The sequence below is a fragment of the Cervus elaphus genome, chromosome 32, assembly GCF_910594005.1.
Source record: "Cervus elaphus chromosome 32, mCerEla1.1, whole genome shotgun sequence".
NCBI classification, from domain to species: Eukaryota; Metazoa; Chordata; class Mammalia; order Artiodactyla; family Cervidae; genus Cervus; species Cervus elaphus.
Window position 1 is genome coordinate 38,147,386 of NC_057846.1, and position 19,289 is coordinate 38,166,674.

At 42.7% G+C, this 19,289-nt stretch overlaps 1 protein-coding gene and 1 pseudogene across 4 annotated transcripts in view; one reads left to right on the plus strand and one right to left on the minus strand.

Moving 5' to 3' along the window:
* Positions 1-19,289, plus strand: part of UNC5D (unc-5 netrin receptor D) — a 605,139-nt gene that overhangs the window by 377,404 nt on the left and 208,446 nt on the right. For all 4 annotated transcript variants that reach the window (XM_043893835.1, XM_043893837.1, XM_043893836.1 and 1 more), the window contains exon 4: positions 5,257-5,360. In XM_043893835.1, coding sequence (XP_043749770.1) covers positions 5,257-5,360 — 104 coding nt within the window. The remainder of the gene's footprint in view (positions 1-5,256; positions 5,361-19,289) is intronic.
* LOC122688156 lies at positions 16,847-16,943 on the minus strand (annotated as a pseudogene).

A 19,289-nucleotide genomic window follows, 5' to 3' on the forward strand; every position in this document is an offset into this window, starting at 1 on the left:
AGAACCTTTCCTATATCAGTAGGCACTGGGACTATAAGAATGAATATCTCAGACATAAAGCCCATACTCATTGAACTGATGATCGAGTGAGGAAAAGAGATATAGAATATATAATTATTAGAGTTCTCCTGGAGGACATTTCTTAAACTAGGGTCTGCTGGATACTAAGCTACTGCCATCTCTAACACAAATGGTTTGTATTTTGCGAAGCTAGGGATAGACCCTAGCTCCCTGTAAGGTTCCACCAATAGGGGGGCGCCAGAGAAGCCTGCAGAGTGAAAGGAAGGGAAGGCTACTACTTTGTGTTCATTTTCTGTCTCTGTCAACATCATCCCAGCAGAATTTCTGTATAGAAGTGGCAGCAGCTTCTTGTTTCCCACGTACTTTTTAAAAGCAATTCCAGATCCAGCTTTATTACGTGCTGCACCCCATCCCTCTCCTCCAAGAGATGCCAGCACCACCAGCCCTTCTTCAGAGATCTAGGTCTGAAGTCCTGGGTTCCTCTTCCAAGTTCCTGAGACGCCAGCACGCTGTGCCCTCTCCTTGGAGAGTAGAGCCCTCTCTAAGCTTCAAGTTCTGTAACCTCAGTCTCTTCCTTTGGTTCCCTCACCCCCCATCCCTGGGATGGGAACAGCTCCTAGGAGTTCCCCTTTTGCCTATTTAGCCCTTCAATTTTTACATTAATATTTTCTGTTAAAACAACTGTGTGCTTTTCTGTGTCTTGCCTGGATCCTGACAAATCTGTCTTCTGTTTTACTATTCAATTTTCAGCAATCTTCAGTATGCTGTTTACTGTCTCCATGACATATAGTTCTAATTCAGCAGTTATGTTGTTGTTGTTGTTTTTTATGCATAGTGGCAGTTTTCTTGATCTCAGATGTTATCCTATTTATAAATCCCTACTCTAGATTCTCAGTTACTATTTCCTTTTGATTTTAAATAAATTAGAAGCTCTCCAAAAGTGCCTCTTGTTTCCAGTCTTAGAGGAAGCCATTTCAGTTCTATGGTTTGTCTCCTTCATTTGTAGTCTAATTCTTTTTACAAGACTGGGGATGTTTTTCTTACTGTTGGAATTGACACAATTTTCTCTGTGAACCTTTCACGCCTTAGAACTAGCATAGGTGATAAAAGTATCTAGTTTGCTAATTCAGAAGTTGTCAGGAATTCCCTGGTGGTCCAGTGGTTAGGATTGTATGTTTTTCACTGCCAGGAGCCTGGGTTCAATCCCTGGTCGGGAACTAATATCCTGCAAGCTGCCTGGCAGGGTCAAGAAAAGTACAAAATCAGAAACAAAAAGCCTAAACAAACAAACAGCAAAACTAGATTGAGTGACCTATGGTGAGAATCATAGGTAGAGCTGAAATCATTTACTTCTATGTCTAAGAATTTATTTGTATAAATTTTGGTATATTTAGTAGCAATCTGGAATTAGTCTGGTATGTTTGTCCTCCTGGGAATCGAAAGTACCAGAGTTCCTGCCACCAGGATTAGGCACAAGCCAGAACTCTGACACTTGGGCTTCTTATTCAGTGTGATACCTGGTCTGTGATGGGGCTACCTTTGATGAGTTGGATCCATGTTTATGACACCACAGTTGTTGCCTGACCCTCTGTCTTCTGCTTTTAACCTTCCTATCTCCACAGTTAGAAGTGGATATATACTTCTTGTTGGAAAACTTCAACAGTGATTGCCAATGTCAATTGGAAAGATCAGGGCTTTGTGTGGGTCCTTTCTTCAATCTGATCCTGACTGTATGAGATCAAAAAGAAATTTCTCCTAGCTTCTTGCTTATAGACAATACTCTTTCCTATATCTCAGTGTCAATACAGGATTTTCCTTCCTTTTTTTTTTTTTTTTAAAGATTTATTTAACTGGCTGCTCCAGGTCTCCGTTGCAGCACGTGGAATCTTTCAGTTGTGGGACATGGGATCTAGTTCCCTGACCAGGGATTGAACCAGACCCCCTGCTTTGGGAGCACCAAGTCTTAGCCACTGGAACACCAGAGAAATCCTCAGGGTTTTCTTTCTTTATATTTGCTTACCTACTTCCTTAAGCAGGTGGGAGTGTGGAGGGAAAATGACTTCACTCTAGTTTCTTCTCATTCGCTGATGTGTGGAAATACCCCAAAACTCTGCATTTTGTTACCATTTCCATTTCAAGTGAGCAAAGAAAGGAAATAGAAGACAAAATAGAAATAGTATAAGACAAAATAGAAATTCCCATTGTCTGTTTTCTGTGCTTCATTGGGTTGAATGCAGATTATTTGGTGTTGTCAAAACTGCAATCATTGTGTAGCAGCCCTGGGTAAGAGTTCCTTTTCGAAAACAAAACAATCAAAGAAGAGGAAAAAGTGGCAAACAAACCCAACAGAATTAGGCACAAAAATACCACCATTTCTTTCCGTTAGCAAACTGATGTGTCATGTAAGAGTCACCCGCACTCTGCAACAGGCTCATTTCAGTACAGAGTCATCTCTCTTATCTGTGGTTTCAGTTACCCACAGTCAACCTTAGTCTGAAAATATTCAATGGAAAATTTCAGAAATAAACAATTCCCAAGCTTTAAGTCATGTGCTGTGCCGAGCAGCAGGATGAAATCTCCTGCCATCCACCTGCATCCTGCCCGGGGAAGTGAATCATCTCTCCGTCCAGCGTGTCCTGCGCATTAATCTTAGTAGCTGTCTTGGTTTTCGGATCAACTGTCCTGGTGTGACAGTACTTGTGTTCAAGTAACCCTTGTTTTAATTAATAATGGACCCAACGCATAAGGATAGTGATGCTGGAAATTCAGGGACACCGAAGAAATGCTGAAAAGTGCTTTCTTTAAGTGAAAAAGTGGAAGTTCTTAATAAGGACTTAGTAAGGAAAGAGAAAAAAATTATATGCTGAGCTTCTTAAGATCTGTGGTCAGCATGAATCTTCTCTCCATAAAACTGTGAAGAAGGGAAAAGAAATCTGTGTTAGTTTTACTGTCGCCCCTCAAACAAAAAGCGTTAGAGCCACCACACTGAAGTGCTTAGTTAAGATAGAAAAGCGTTCCATTTGTCCGGTAAGATATTTTGAGAGAGACTATATTCATGTAACATTTATTACAGTATACTGTTATAATTGTTCTATTTTAGTCTTAGTAGTGTTGATCTCTTACTGGGCCTGCTTTATAAATTGAACTTTATCATAGGGATTGTATGCATAGGAAAAAAAAAAAAAACAGGATATATAGGATTTGATACTGTCTGTGGTTTCAGGCATCCACTGGGTTCTTGGACTATATCCGCCATGAATAAGGGGGTTGACTGTAGCCCTGATGAGTAAATTAGTCATAAGGAATGAGGATTTTTTAAAAATCTATTTATTGATTTGTTTGGCTGCATTGGGCCTTGGTTGTGGCACACAGGAACTTCTTTGCATTCTGTGAGACCTTTTGTTTTGGTGTGCAGGCTCAGTAGTCGTAGTCCACCTGCTTAGTTTTCCCAGGGCGTGCGGGATCTTAGTTCCCCAACCAGGGATTGAACCCACATCCTCTGCATTGCAGCACAGATTCTAAACCACTGGACCACCAGGGACATTCCTGGAAAGAGGTTTGACTCCGTGATCCTTTCTGGGAGAGCAAAGGAGAATGAGTGGTCCAATTATGCAGGAAGCATGAGATTTTTCATTCCAGAGCTTATTCACATCCCCATAACTCATAGTTTTGTTATCAATTATGTGAACTTCCTCAAACTTGGAATTAGAAATCCTGAGTCGTAAAGACTGTGGCAATTTGCAGATCTGCAGTGACAATTTACAGATCTCTAATAGAAGGAAGCTTGGCTTTATGATTTGGGAGGACAGCAGAGAGACGGGAAAATAGATCCTGCCACCTGCCTACAGTGTGAGTCCTTGTAAGATCCTTGGTTTCACATACACTCACGATGATCTCCAAGTAGACAGCCTAGCTGACAAAAGACATCAGTCGCCTCTGGGAGGGAAAACATGAAGAGTAAAATTCCAAAGAAAGTGAATACATGGATTGCTGGGCTTGTTATTCATGGCGTGTTTCTGACTTGCTAAAAGCAAGTTTAATGTATTTATACCGTTTATACAGATGTAACTGATTCTGAAGCTCTGCTCTTTACAGAGAACATATTTCATGTTATTGTAAGCACTAAAGAAAATTAAATCAATAAATCCACAGCCTGTAATTTGAGATCCTCGGTTGAAGAAAAATACATTGTCCGGGAGGGAGGGGGAGGTCTTGAGGAAGGCTTGTCAAACTGTCTTCACCCCACTATCCCAGGCTTTCAAATGACAGCAGAAATAAGCTTGTGAGGTTAAATTATCAAAGTGTTGTTGTGACACCTCCAAAAGAAGTAGAGGCCAACTCCCACTCTTGTTAATGAAGCATATGCTTAAGTAGAAAGCCATGCAAATGATAGTCTCTCTTTCTCAACTGTCCCCGTGTGTGTCCTTTTCCCTGAAACAGATTTGTTAGTGAGTACTCAGAGACTAATGTCTGGACACACGGTAAATTCTTCCCCATCCCTGGCGTTGATATTCTCTGTGACCGCTGGCAAGCCAATTAACCCCTCCAAGGGTCACCCATCTACGTGTAAAAGGTTAATGGTGCAGCTTGTTTGCAAACAGCCTGGAGTCTTCCAAGAAAGACACTACTGGATGCCCAGTGTTGTTGCTGGACTGGAGGGCGTTGTATTTTTTAATTATATGTTTGGTTGGATAGGTTATAGATTTTGTTGTGGTTGAATGTTGCCTCTTCTCCCTAGTTACAAATAAAAGACTAATAGGTAATCACACTCTTATTACCATCTTCTAGAGCTCCCTAGAGGCGAAGGGAATGCAGAGGTTACAAATTAATAATGCATTCTTTAGTTAATAAAAAAAAAATCACGTGCACCTCAGCTGCATAATAGCTGTGGATGGCAATTTATTAGACCAAGTGTTTTATCAGATGCTAAGTAGATAATGCTAGCAAAGACTCATGAAGTAATGAGTTTTTTCTTTCCTGCTCTCCTAGTAAATCTTCTATCCATCATATCAGTAGAGAACATTAGGGACAGTTTGATTAAGGCTTATTTGAAATGTGTTTGTGAATATTCAGGAAAAGGATTCTTAGATTCTGTAACTCCTGAAACCAGGGTGGGTATGTGTGTGTGTGTGTGTCTAGATTGTGACATTAAGCTCACTGTTTTATCATCTTTGGAGCAAATGTGGATCTTCCTGGCCCCAGAGCAAAGTGTCATATCTTTCCCATTCTTTGCAGATTTACGGAAAAACTTTGAGCAAGACCCACAGGGAAGGGAGGTACCCATCGAAGGCATGATTGTGCTACACTGCCGGCCGCCGGAGGGAGTTCCTGCTGCGGAGGTAAGACCAGGCCAGTTCCCAAGAGCAGGGACTGAGTCCTCTGTGTTCACAGGAGACATAAGCCAGCCTGGGCCAGGCCTTCTCGCTGCCTGGACACAACCGCTGAAGATGGTGACGCGGCTGATGGAAATAAGCTGGAAGAGGAAATTGTCTCTCCTCTAATTTCTTAAGCTCTTGCCAGCCAATCTGGGTGGAAGTTGCTCTGTGCCCTTCCTGCTGGGGACCTCGGTGATGCAGGCGCACGCTCTGTGCTCTCCATCCGTCACCCTGGGCTCTCTGCTTTGTACGTTGGTTTCTAGATCCATCTAACAGGCAAAGTCAAGTGAGAAAAGTGTAGAAAGAAGGGGGTCGGGCTCCAGTGCCAAGTTTCACGGGTGTTTGCAATTTTCCTTCATTTGCTTACGAAACAGACATTGCTAGAGTATTTGTTATATTTTAGGCGCTGCTCTGGCTTGGGGAACACACAGTGTTGGAGGTCCCAGATCTCTGATCAGTTACCTGTTGTTCACAGTGAGGTGGTCGGAATCCAGAGTCGTCATAGTTTTTGCTCCTTGCTTGTTTTCTAGAAGCTTCTCTCATACGCTTAGACTATAATTGTCATTAATAACACACTGTGCTGATAAGGGATGGTGTTCTTTAAGTCACTGATAAAAGAGGTTCTGATAGGCTAGTAATATCGGTATTAAGATAATACTGTGGGGTCTATTCAAAAGTACAAAGATTGCTTGGTAAAGCCCTGTTTTGGGGTTGGCCAAAAACTTCATTCGGGTTTTCCTGTATAAGTGGATGGAAAAACCTGAACAAATGTTTTAGCCAACCCAGTACATATGCAAACGTAGGTCTGAGTCAAACAGTAGAGAGGCCAGCTGTGATTCTGCTCTGAGCAGCTAGGGGAAGGTCCTAAGAGTCGTGGTTTCCTCTTTGAGAAGTAGAGATATTAAAACAAGAGGAAACTTTGTTGTGCATTGCTGTGGGATTTTGCTTTTGGAAGGGCAGAGGAGTAAAAAGTATCAAGGGGGACTGAAAACAGACAGACTTGCTGATCCAGGCAAGAAGCCTGCAGGGTGGATTCTATTCAAAGCTCCCAAACTTCCCTGAAATGAAGTAAACGGACTTGAAAATTAAAGTGAACTCTCCATGCGTGATGTGAAATGATGAGAAAGGAAAATGCTTATTTTTAGATTTGTATTTAATGGGAAGCAAACACATATTTGATCTCCTTTGGCCACTGCCTTGTTCTGTACAGAGAGTGCCCTGGATTGCCGAGACGGGGAACAGGTGGCTGGGTGTTAGAGGGCCGGGTGAATGTCGGCATCATTGAGGACACCCCACGTGTTCCTGGGGGACTCACTCAGGTCCCAGGCGTTTGCTATAATCACACCATCTCTCATAACCAGGCTCCCTTCCAAGCCTGGATCACTGTGTCAACTTTTAAGCACCAGAGAGAAGTGAAGATGGGCAGAAGGTCATGGTTTTATTATCTGTTCTGTGGGAACCGAACATTCTCTAGATGTCTAAAAATCAATTTTTACACCTAGAAGAGAGCTTAGATATTTACTTGGCATGGCCTTTCCATTTTAGGGGCAAGAAAACTGATACTCAGATCAATGACCCACCAAAGGTCTTGCACCCATTTAAGTCTTAACTCTGTTCAGTCTTCCCAAAGTTCCTCAGAACACTCAGAGAAAAGTCCTCTTTCATGCCTTGTGTGGTCCAGGATAATCTAGCCTGCTCTTACCTCTGGCCTCATCTGCTGTTGTTCAATTTCCAGCCCTGCTTGTAGCCACATTAGCCTCCTCACTCTTCAACAGCTGCACCAGCCATATGCCTGCCTCAGGACCTTTGCACATGCTGACCCCTCTGCTGGAACACTCTTCCCCAGTTACTCCATTGTTTCTTCCCTTCCTTCAGGGCTTGCTTAGAGACCTCCTGCTCAGTGAGACCTGTTAAGGGCACTCTGATGACAATGTTGCTTCCTTACTCTACATGTATACTTTCAAGCCCCTTTCTCTGCATGTATTAACTCTTTAGCTCTTAGCACAACCATACTGTATTTATTCAACTTACTTTCTATTAGAGTTTAAGCTATACAAGGAGAATTTTGTTTGTTTGGCCATACTACACGGAATCTGTTTGACCAGGGATCAAACCTGGCGTCCTTTGCTTTAGAAGCACAGAGTCTTAAAATCACTGAACCTCCATGGAAGTCCGACGTTTATTTTTTTATCACTTTATCCCCAGAACAGAAAAGAGTGCTTTTCACATCCAGGTGTCCAATAAATATCTGTTGAATATGAATGAAAAGTAGTTTCCTGCTTTTATCCCTGAATATTGGAGGTAGTACTAGGACTCAGCCCAGACAAAACTGTGAAATACACTAGACTCTTATTTTCGTTTTTTCTCCTGAGTGTTAGAAAATGGGTATAAGTCATTCTTCACTTGGTCTTTGAAGACACAAGTAAAAATAAAGAACAGAGACGAGAAAGGTAAGCAATGTGTAGCCTGGTAGGGTAAGAACCAAAAGGGAAAATATGCCTTGATATATAAAAGTGTCCATGAGTTTGTACACGTGCACACACACACATTGAAGTGTCTTCCCAGAGAGCTCAGGGATTTAGGAATTATAAGGACTCCAAGGCTCTTTGGGGCCATGGTTGGGAGGGAGGATTCTTGTTGAGAAAGCATTAGCCTCTAGGAAGCAAGCAGCATTCCTAGCTGGTCAACTGTGGGGTTGGCCAAAAGATTCATTCAGATTTTCCATACCATTTGGAAAAACCCAAATTAATCTTTTGGCCAATTCAATACCTGGGAAAGGCTGAACTTGGGTTGAATTTGGAAGCAGCTCTTGAAACATCCGTCCACCTTTCTTGCCCCAACACTGTCCTTGAAAGGAAATGAGTTGTCTTTATTGGCTCAGTTCCTTTTTCCATCTTTATATGTTTCTTTTTTTTATTTGTTATTGGAGTATAGGGCTTCCCAGGAGGCTCCGTGGTAAAGATTCTGCCTGCCAATGCAGGAGACACAGGAGATGCGGGTTTGATCCCCGAGTAGGGAAGATACCCTGAAAAAGAGAATGGCAACCCACTCCAGTATTCTTGTCTGGAGAATCCCATGGACAGAGGAGCCTGGTGGACTACCGTCCATGGGTTCGCAAAGAGCAGGACACGACTCAGCACGCATGCATAGTGGCTTTACGATGTTGTATTACTTTTTGCTATATCACAAATACCTCTTGAGCTATTAGATGGTAAAGAATCTGCCTGCAATACAGGAAACCTGGGCTTGATCCCTGGGTTGGAAAGATCCCCTGGAGAAGGGCATGGCAACCCACTCCAGTATTCCTGCCTAGAGAATTCCCATAAACAGAGGAGCCTGGTAGGCTACAATCCATGGGGACACAGTTGGACACAGCTGGGCAACTAAGCACGTGTGTGTGTGTGTGTGTGTGTGTGTGTGTGTGTGTGTATTTATATATGTCCCCTTTCTCTTGGGCCTCCCTCCTCCCCTGTCACTCCCCACCCCATTCTGATGTGATTTTCAGCTGTAACCACAGGAACCGAACAGTATGTGAAAAACTCCCAGTAGTCACACACCCTGATGTCAATGCAAACAGTATTTGGGAGAGTTCTTGGCCAGGGGAAGAAGGAACACAATAAGTACAGACTTCTCAGTAAGAAAGTGTATTTTCTTTTCTGGTGCTTCCCCTCCTGCCAGATTTCTACACTGGTAGGTATTTACTTCCTGGATTAGTTTCCTGGGGCTGCTGTGACAACTGACTACATGCTGGGACTTCAAACAGTCAAACTGAATTCTCTCACAGTTCTGGAGGCGAGAAGTCTGAAGTAGGGTGCAGGCAGGGTTAGTTTTCCTGGGGGCTCTGGAAAATGAGCTTGTCTCTTAGATTCTGGTGGTTTCTGACAATCCTTGTTGCCCTTGGTGTGTAGATACATCACTACAGACTCTGCCTCCATCTTCAAATAGGTGTTATTCTCTCTGTATCTTTTTTATCACTTTCTTTTATAATATTTGTTTATTTGACTGTACAGAGTCTTAGATGCAGCATCAGGACCTCTGATTTTGGTGGTGGTATGGGAGATTTTTGGGGATCTTTAGTTGTGTCATGCAAACTCTTAGGTGGGGCATGTGGAATCTAGTTCAACACTGAGGATCAAACCCGGGCCCCCTGCGTTGGGAGCTTGGAGTCTTAGCCACTGGACCACCAGGGAAGTCTCTCTCTCTCTCTCTCTCTCTTCGATATGTGTGAATTTTCCTCTTATAAGAACATAAATCACTGGATGAGGGTCAACCTCAATCCAGTAATGCCTTGTGTTAATCTTCTTGGTCACAGTACCGCTACAATGACCCTATTTCCAAATAAGGTCACATGCACAGGTTATGTGTGGGCTTGAAATTTGGAGAGGGGGGCCACTTTTGAACTCAGTCCACTTCCCACTCCCCCTTGACATATTAATACTCTTTTATTTTTAAGCACATAGGCGTCATTAGAAATAAATTTCAGAGCCAGGCTGGCTGAAAGAGGGCCATTTCAAGGAACAGCTGTGACTGTAGTTTGGTTTAAAACAGAAATTCTGAGCTGAAGAGGGGAAGCTTTGTTTTCTTCCTTTTGTATTATGGATGAATATGGAGAATGTTTCAGCTGCACTGTGGATTAATGGCTGGTGTGGGGCCCTAACAAGCTTTTATAGCATCTTCTTAAGGTGGGAAAGCATCTGAGTTCCAAACACTTGGGTTACTTTGAAATTTCACTTATTTATGAGATGGATACTACCTATATCTGTGCACTGATATTTATAGCTCTATAGTTTCAGCAATAGCTTACACACTAGTTATTACCACCAACATTTGTGTTTTTGTTGATGTGCAGGTCAATCTAGAGAAGAAAGCTGTGAGAGAGATGGATACAGATAGGGAAGGAAGGTGAAGATGTTCATACCTTCCGTGGTCAGGGTCTCTTGGTGAGGTCGGGAGGGGAATGTCTGCCAGTGCCTGTCATGGGGCCTTCAGATTGCAGAGTATTTTTGTGCTTACTGACCTCTTAGTCATGTGAGTATCCTAATGTTAATGACTCTTCAGAATGGCGGTAACCGGAAACTGTGCTTGGAAATTGATCAGTTATGTAATCATCACTGTGAAATATCATCAGTCAAAGTTACCTTCTCTGAGCAGGATATATTCCACCCACTCCACTGCACCCCTGGTTCCCATCTTGCCCACCTCCTGTGGGGCCCCAGAGGTCATCACTAGAAGGAGTTGTGACTGGTGGGTCCAGTCACAGCTGGTGATTGGTCCAGGCACAACCAGCTGATGTACCAGCTGGTTTTGTCCTGCGGTGGAATAGGAGGTCTCCTGCTTGGCACATTGAAAGGAACCTTGGGAGCAAGTCTTATTTTCACAAGACACCCCTGTCTTCTCTCTGTAAGATAGAATATACTTGGCAACTAACTCCATCTAGGTGACCAGACAAGGTGCTTTGCGTAAGAGTAGAAAGAGTGCCTCTGTGTGCCAGGCACTGTGTTAACTAGTCTTTTCTGCTTTTAATTTTATTTGCAGAAGATGGCTAGGAGATGCTGGAAAGCTCTTGGTAGTCTCATGTCCATCTTACAGGAACTTGTCCAAGCTTTCGGATCAAGGAGTCAGACAAACCTTAAAGCTTAGACTTTTCCTCTCTGTGCTACTTGGTGTTTCTTAGTGAGATGGTAGGGTTGGTTAGCTCCTGCAACGCCTTTTTGGAAGCTTGGGACCCCTAGGCCAGTAATAACATATCTTTTTGTTCTGCTGCCTGACAGTCTACCCTGAGAAATAGCTTTTTTCTTTGAAATCTCTTCCAGGTGATATGCTAATCCTAAAGTTTTTGTAATTGCTGTGTTTCTTCGTTTGAAATAGGTCATCTGGCGATAAAACTTATGAACACTGAGGGAATAGAGACTCTGGGGGCCAGGCAGTCCTGGAGCCCCTATGCTCCCAGGGACCAGGAGCCTGGGTTGGATGCGGTCTTAGGAAACAGGAAGTACTGAACGTCTTCAGTTGCGGAGAGGGTGCCTCGGAGGGGAAGGAAAGGGGGCATATGAAGAGGAGAGAATACAGGTAGTCTCCACCCTTATTAAACTCTCCCCACATTTGGCCACGACCCCAAAAGATCTCATTGTCATAAAGGGCCCCGGTTGTATCCTCATAAGTGCATAATGATGTCTGTATCACCGGGTTCTCTCTCCTGGGATATAGTCGTGGAGTCTGGAAATGGTAGAGAACTGAGGATTCTTACTGTGGCATAATGGAGGGAAAGTAAGAATTTTGGAGTCAAACTGTGGCCCGACCCTGACTAGCACCTCCTAACACTATGACCTGTGGCAAATACTGGCCACCCTGAACCTCGGAGTCCTCATCTGAAAATAGGAACAATGCTTTTCCTGTAGGATTGCTCCAGCCAAAGACGAAGAAAACCCAAGAATATGCAAGACATCTAGCACAGTTTCTAATACTAAATAAATAGTAGAGAGGATTGTGGCTTCAGTTCTTCCTTCTCATTTTCTTCTTTTATAAAGCATCGTGAACGTTGCTTCTCAGAGGAAGATGTAGGGTTCCATTACAGTTGAAGATACAGATTGAAATTGAAAATGCTTGAGATTTGTAACACACTTTCAGCCCCATGGAGAAGGATGCTGCTAGGACCACCCCCTCCTCTCCCTGGGCAGCCCATGAGATCTTCCTCCTAGCCTGTGCCTTTTTCATGCCTTTCAAGTTCATCAGAGGATGAAGGCACAAGAATGCTTCCTGCCTTTCTCTCTTGTTATCTAGTACATATAATCTTTTATGGGCTTCCCTGGTGGCTCAGTGGTAAAGAATCTGCCGATGAATGCAGGAGATAAGGTTTCCATCCCTGGGTCAGGAAGACCCCTGGAGAAGGAAACAGCAGCACAGTCCAGTATTCTTGTCTGGAGAAACCCATAGAAAGAGGAGCCTGGCAGGCTGCAATCCATGGAGTCAAAAAAAGAGTTGGACATAACTTAGCATCTGAGCGCACACAATCTAGTGCGTGGAGGAAATAAATGGTTATTTTGCTTATTTGCAGAAGCTGGTAACTATCTGTGGTTTTACCGTATCCCTTGGAGAATCTTATGAATGGCATTCAGTTCAGTTCCATCACTCAGTCGTGTCCGACTCTTTGTGACCCCATGGACTGCAGCATGCGAGGCTTCCCTGTCCATCACCAACTCCCAGAGCTTACTCAAACTCAAGTCCATCAAGTCAGTGATTCCGTCCAACCATCTCGTCTTCTGTCATCCCCTTCTCCTCCCACCTTCAATATTTCCCAGCATCAGGGTCTTTTCCAGTGAGTCAGTTCTTTGCATCAGGTGGCCAAATTATTGGAGTTTCGGCTTCAACAACAGTCCTTCCAATGAACACCCAGGACTGATCTCCTTCAGGATGGACTGGTTGGATCTCCTTGCAGTCCAAGGGACTCTCAAGAGTCTTCTCCAACACCACAGTTCAAAAGCATCAATTCTTTGGCGCTCAGCTTTCTTTATAGTCCAACTTTCACATCCATACATGACTACTGGAAAATCCATAGCCTTGACTAGACGGACCTTTGTTGACAAAGTAATGTCTCTGTTTTTTAATAAGCTGTCTATGTTAGTCATAGCTTTTCTTCCAAGGAGCAAGCGTCTTTTAATTTTATGGCAGCAGTCACCATCTGCAGTGATTTTCAGTTCAATTCAGTTCAGTCGCTCAGTCGTGTCCGACTCTTTGTGACCGCATGGATCGCAGCACACCAGGCCTCCCTGTCCATCACCAACTCCCGGAGTTTACTCAAACTCATGTCCATCGAGTCGGTGATGCCATCCAGCCATCTCATCCTCTGTCGTCCCCTTCTCCTCCTGCCCCCAGTCCCTCCCAGCATCAGGGTCTTTTCCAATGAGTCAACTCTTTGCATGAGGTGGCCAAAGTATTGGAGTTTCAGCAGTGATTTTGGACCTCCCCCCAGAATAAATTCTCTACCGTTTCCATTGTTTCCCCATCTATTTGCCATTAAGTGATGGGACTGGATGCCATGATCTACATTGTCTGAATATTGAATTTTAAGCCAACTTTTTCACTCTCTTTCACTTTCGTCAAGAGATTCTTTAGTTCTTCTTCGCGGTTGGATAAGGGTGGTGTCATCTGCATATCTGTGTCTCTGAGAAATGTTCATATTTCTCCCAGCGATCTTGATTCCAGCATGTACCTTATCCAAGCCCGACATTTCACATGATGTACTCTGAAAATAAGTTAAATAAGCAGAGTTACAATATACAGCCTTGACATACTCCTTCCCCAATTTGGAACCAGTCTGTTGTTCCATGTCCGGTTCTAACGGTTTTTTCCTGACCTGGATACAGATTTCTCAGGAGGCAGGTCAGGTGGTCTGATATTCTCGTCTCTTTAAGAATTTTCCACAGTTTGTTGCGATTCACACAGTCAAAGGCTTTGGCGTAGTCAATAAAGCAGAAGTAGATGTGTTTCTTGAACTCTCTTGCTTTTCGATGATCCAACAGATGTTGGCAATTGATCTCTGGCTCCTCTGCCTTTTGTAAACCTGACTTGAACATCTGGAAGTTCATGGTTCACATAATGTTGAAGCCTGGCTTAGAGAATTTTAAGCATTACTTTGCTAGAGTGTGAGATGAGTGCAATTGTGTGGTCGTTTGAACATTCTTTGGCATTGCCTTTCTTTGGGACTGGAATGAAAACTGACCTTTTCCAGTCCTGTGGCCACTGCTGAGTTTTCCAAATTTGCTGGCATGTTGAGTGCAGCACTTTAACAGCATCATCTTTAGTATTTGAAATAGCTCAACTGGAATTCCATCACCTGCACTAGGTTTGTTCATAGTGATGCTTCATAAGTCCCACTTGACTTACATTCCAGGATGTCTGGCTCTAGGTGAGTGATCACACCATTGTGGCTATCTGGGTCATGAAGATCTTTTTTTATATAATTCTTCTGGGTATTGTTGCCACCTCTTCTTAATACCTTCTGCTTCTGTTAGGTCCATACTATTTCTGTCCTTTATTGTGCCTATCTTTGCATGAAATATTCCCTTGGTATCTCTAATTTTCTTGAAGAGATCTCTAATCTTTCCCATTCTATTGTTTTCCTCTATTTTTTTGCACTGATTACTGAGGAGGGCTTTCTTATCTCTCCTTGCTATTCTTTGGAACTCTGCATTCAAATGGGTATATCTTTCCTTTTCTCCTTTGCCTTTAGCTTCTCTTCTTTTCACAGCTATTTATAAGGCCTCCTCAGACAACCATTTTGCCTTTTTGCATTTCTTTTTCTTGGGGATGGTCTTGATCACTGCCTCCTGTACAATGTCACAAACCTCCGTCCATAGTTCTTCAGGCACTCTGTCTATCAGATCTAATCCCTTGAATCTATTTGTCACTTCCACTGTATAATCAGAAGGGATTTGATTTAGATCATACCTGCATGGTCTAGTGGTTTTCCCTTTCTTTAAGTCTGAATTTGGCTATAAAGAGTTCATGATCTGAGCCACAGTCAGCTCCCAGTCTTTTTGTTTGCTGACTGTATAGAGCTTCTCCATTTTTGACTGCCAAGAATATAATCATTTTGATTTCGGTATTGACCATCTGGTGATGTCCATGTGTAGAGTCTTCTCTTGTGTTGTTGGGGGAGGGTATTTACTATGACCAGTGTGTTCTCTTGGCAAAACTCTGTTAGCCTTTGCCCTGCTTCATTTTGTACTCCAAGGCCAAATTTGCCTGTTACTCCAGGTATCTCTTGACTTCCGACTTTTGCATTTCAGTCCCCTATAATGAAAAGGGACATCTTTTTTGGGTGTTAGTTCTCAAAGGTCTTGTAGGTCTTCATAGAGCTGTTCAACTTCAGCTTCTTCAGCATTACTGGTTGGGGAACTATGAAACTATGAGCCATGCCATGTAGGGACACCCAAGATGGACGGGTCATGGTGGAGAGGTCTGACAAAACGTGGTCCACTGGAGAAGGGAATGGCAAACCACTTCAGTATTATTGCCTTGAGAACCCCATGAACAGTATGAAAAGGAAAAAAGATAGGACACTGAAAGATAAACTTCCCAGGTCAGTAGATGCCCAATATGCTACTGGAGATCAGTGGAAAAAAACTCCAGAAAGAATGAAGAGACGGAGCCAAAGCAAAAACGACACCCAGTTGTGGATGTGACTGGTGATGGAAGTAAAGTCTAATGCTGTAAAGAGCAATCTTGCATAAGAACCTGGAATGGTAGGTCCATGAATCAAAGTAATTTGGAAGTGGTCAAACAGATGGCAAGAGTGAACATCAACATCTTAGGAATCCGTGAAACAGATGGCAAGAATGAACATCAACATCTTAGGAATCCGTGAACTAAAATGGACTGGAATGGGTGAATTTAACTCAGATGACCATTATATCTACCTCTGTGGGTAAGAATCCCTTAGAAGAAATGGAGTAGCCCTTATAAGCAACAAAAGAGTCTGAAATGCAGTACTTGGATACAATTTCAAAAATGACAGAATGATCTCTGTTTGTTTCCAAGGCAAACCATTCAGTATCACAGTAATCTAAGTCTATGCCCCAATGAGTATTGAATGGAATTTTGTTACTAAAAACATTTTGGTATATAAACTTTTTTTTTATCACCCAAAGTCCATAGTTACATTAGGGTTCCATTTTAGTGTTTTACATTCAGTGGATTTGGACAAATTAATAATGACATTTATACATCATTGTGCTTCCCAGGTGTCACTAGTGGTAAAGAACCTGCCTGACAATGCAGAAGACATTAAGAGACTTAGGTTCGACCCCTGGGTCGGGCAGATCCCCTGGAGGAGAGCGGTGTCAACCCACTCCAGTATTCTTGCCTGGAGAATTCCCATGGACAGGGGATTCTGGCAGGCTACAGTCCATAGGGTCACAAAGAGCTGGACGGGACTGAAGCAACTCAGCACACACGCATGCGTGTATCCACCTTTATAGTATCATAGGGTCATTTCACTGCTCTGAAAATCCTCTGTGCTCCTTCTGTTCATCCCTCTCTCCCCACAACGTCTGGTTTTTTTTTTTAACTGTCTTCATGGTTTTTCCTTTTACAGAATGTCATATAGTTGAAATCATACAGCATGTAGCCTTTTCAGGTTGGTGTCTCTCACTTAGTAATATGTGTTTGGGCTTCCCCCATGTCTTTTCATGACTTAATAGCTTATTTCTTTTGTAGCACTGGATGACATTCCATTGTTTGGATGTATCTGGTTTATTTATTCATTCACCTACTGAAGGACATCAAGGTTGTTTCCAAAATTTGGTAATTCTGAATAAAGCTGATATAAATATTCATGTTTGGTTTTTTGAGTGGCTGTAAATTTTCAGCTTATTTGGGTAAACGTCAAGGAGTATTACTGCTGGATCATGTGCTGAAAGTGTGTTTCGTTTTGTAGGAAGCTTCCAAACAAAAATATGTATTGCTTCATGAACTCGTGTGTCATTGTTACACAGGGCCATGCTAATCTTCTCTGAATCATTTCAGTTTTAGTATGCATGCATGCATGCTAAGTCGCTTCAGTTGTGTCTGACGTTTTGCAATGCTATGGACTGTAGCCTGCCAGACTTCTCTGTCCATGGGGATTCTCCAGGCAAGAATCCTGAAGTGGGTTGTCATGCCCTCCCCCAGGGGATCTGCCCAACACGGGGATCGAACCTGCGTCTCTTAGGTCTCTTGCGTTGGCAGGTACCACTAGTGCTACCTCCAAAGCAAGCGTGGTTTGTAAACTTGAAGGCACTCACCAGGCAGCAGACATAGGTTTAAATGAAATAATTAGTTGTACGCTTTTCTGAAAATACCTGAAATGTGAACGGATGATAATTCAGCGTTTTCTAAATGCCATGAGCTCATCCCGTTGTGAGATGTATTAGAATGCATTTGTCACTACAGTTGCTTTTAACCTCAACCTTAGGGCAGTTCTAACTAAAGATGACCGCTTTTTAGTGTTTGACACCGTTGTTTAGCTAAAACCAATTTGCTCCTTTCAAAACAATTCGTTATCCCACACTGCACTTTTTTATACTCCCCGATTAAATGCAAAATCTATCTTTCATAAAAGTTAGAAATTATGTCCAATGAAAATCCGACATTTTAATGGTTTTCCACAGATTAAAATTGTAGAGTTCTCAATAAACCCTGATTTACTGATGTTGGTTGTAAAATGGTTATTGCTGTTAATAAAGCCTGTAAATCTTAACAGGTTATATTTGCCTTGGACAATAAAACTTGCCATAAAGGCTTAGTGTCTAAGGCTAATTCTGCACACATCAAGGTAAACAACCTCCTCAAAATAATTCAATGTCTGAGAATTAAAAGCCCAAAGCCAAGGAACTAACAGATTGTAGCCTTGAGCCACTGCATGCTGGGCAATCTTATTGTTTTTATGTCACCGAGGAATCAAGATGGTGCTAGAATTAGAAAGGTCAAGGTCAAGGGGCCATGTCTTGGCTATTATGGATATTGCTGCCGTGAATATGGGGATGCTTGTACGTTTTTGCATTATAGTTTTCTCCAGATATATTGGAGTGAGTGAGATTGCTGGATCGTATGGCACCTCTATTTACTTTTGGAGAACCTCCATGCTGTTTTACATGGTGAATGGATTACATATGTACAACAGACTACTACTCAGCCATAAAAAAGAGTGAAATAATGCCATTGGCAGCAACTTGGATGGATCTAGAGATGATCATACTAAGTGAAGATGTGATATCACTTATATGTGGAATCTAAAATATGACACAAATGAATTTTATCTACAGAACAGAAAGTGACTCACAGACATAGAGAACAGACCTGTGGTTGCCGTGGAGGAGGGAAGGATTGGGAGCTTGGGATTTGCAGATGCAAACTATTACATTTAGAATGGATAAACAACTACTGCATAGTACAGGAAGCTATATTCAGTGTCCTGTGATAAACAATAATGGAAAAGAACATGAAAAAAGAATACACGTGTGTGTGTGTATATTATCACTTTGTTATAAAGCAGAAATCAATTATACTTCCAATTAAAAAAAATAATTAGAAAAAAAGGTCAAGGGCCGTAGTCAATGAAGTGTATTTGGAGAATCTCCCCTTCTCTCTGTTGACTGATCAGTAGGTTGGCCTGCTTGTGTAACAAGGTGAGGTCCCAGGAACAGAATGAAAGAATGCACTTTTTGTCTTATAAAGGATGTCAGAGTCACACCTGTGTTTGAAGCCAAATTACTGGTGAGGGTTGGGGCAGGAGGGTGGATTTAGGGAAAGTGTTAGTTACTCAGTCATGTCCGACTCTTTGGGACCCTGTAGACTATAGCCCACCAGGCTCCTCTGTCCATGGAATTCTCCAGGCAAGAAGACTGGAGTGGGTTGCCATCTCCTTCTCCAGAGGGAGTAAGGGAAAGGAGGTCGTTTTTTCCTTCCAGATGCCCACGTGGAAATCAAAGGTTTTTAAAGAAGCTCTGTTAGTCTTGGTAAACTTGATGAACATTTGTCCTGCTTTCTTATGTTTAGGGAATTTCTTTTAAAGTCTCACCTCCCTAAGGTAAAAGCTGAAAAGCATATTTTCTAGTCTTTGTGGTTAGGCCCACTCGTCGGGTGTTCTCACCCAAGGTGGGATGGAGAATTGAGCAACGTGATGAGGTACTGGTATGGACATCCCTCTCTGGAGAGGATGGCGGTGGAGATGCCTGCCAGCAGAATTGGCGAGTCTTATAGTTGGGAGTCATGTCAATGTCATGAGTTTTAAACTGCGAGGACGCTGCCCAGTGACTCCCCCTTTCCCTATGATGTGGTTGCTCATTGTTCCGTTTGGCTGCCCGTTATGTATCTTTGACTTTACTGGAGACTCTGGACACTTCTGTGTGTGTG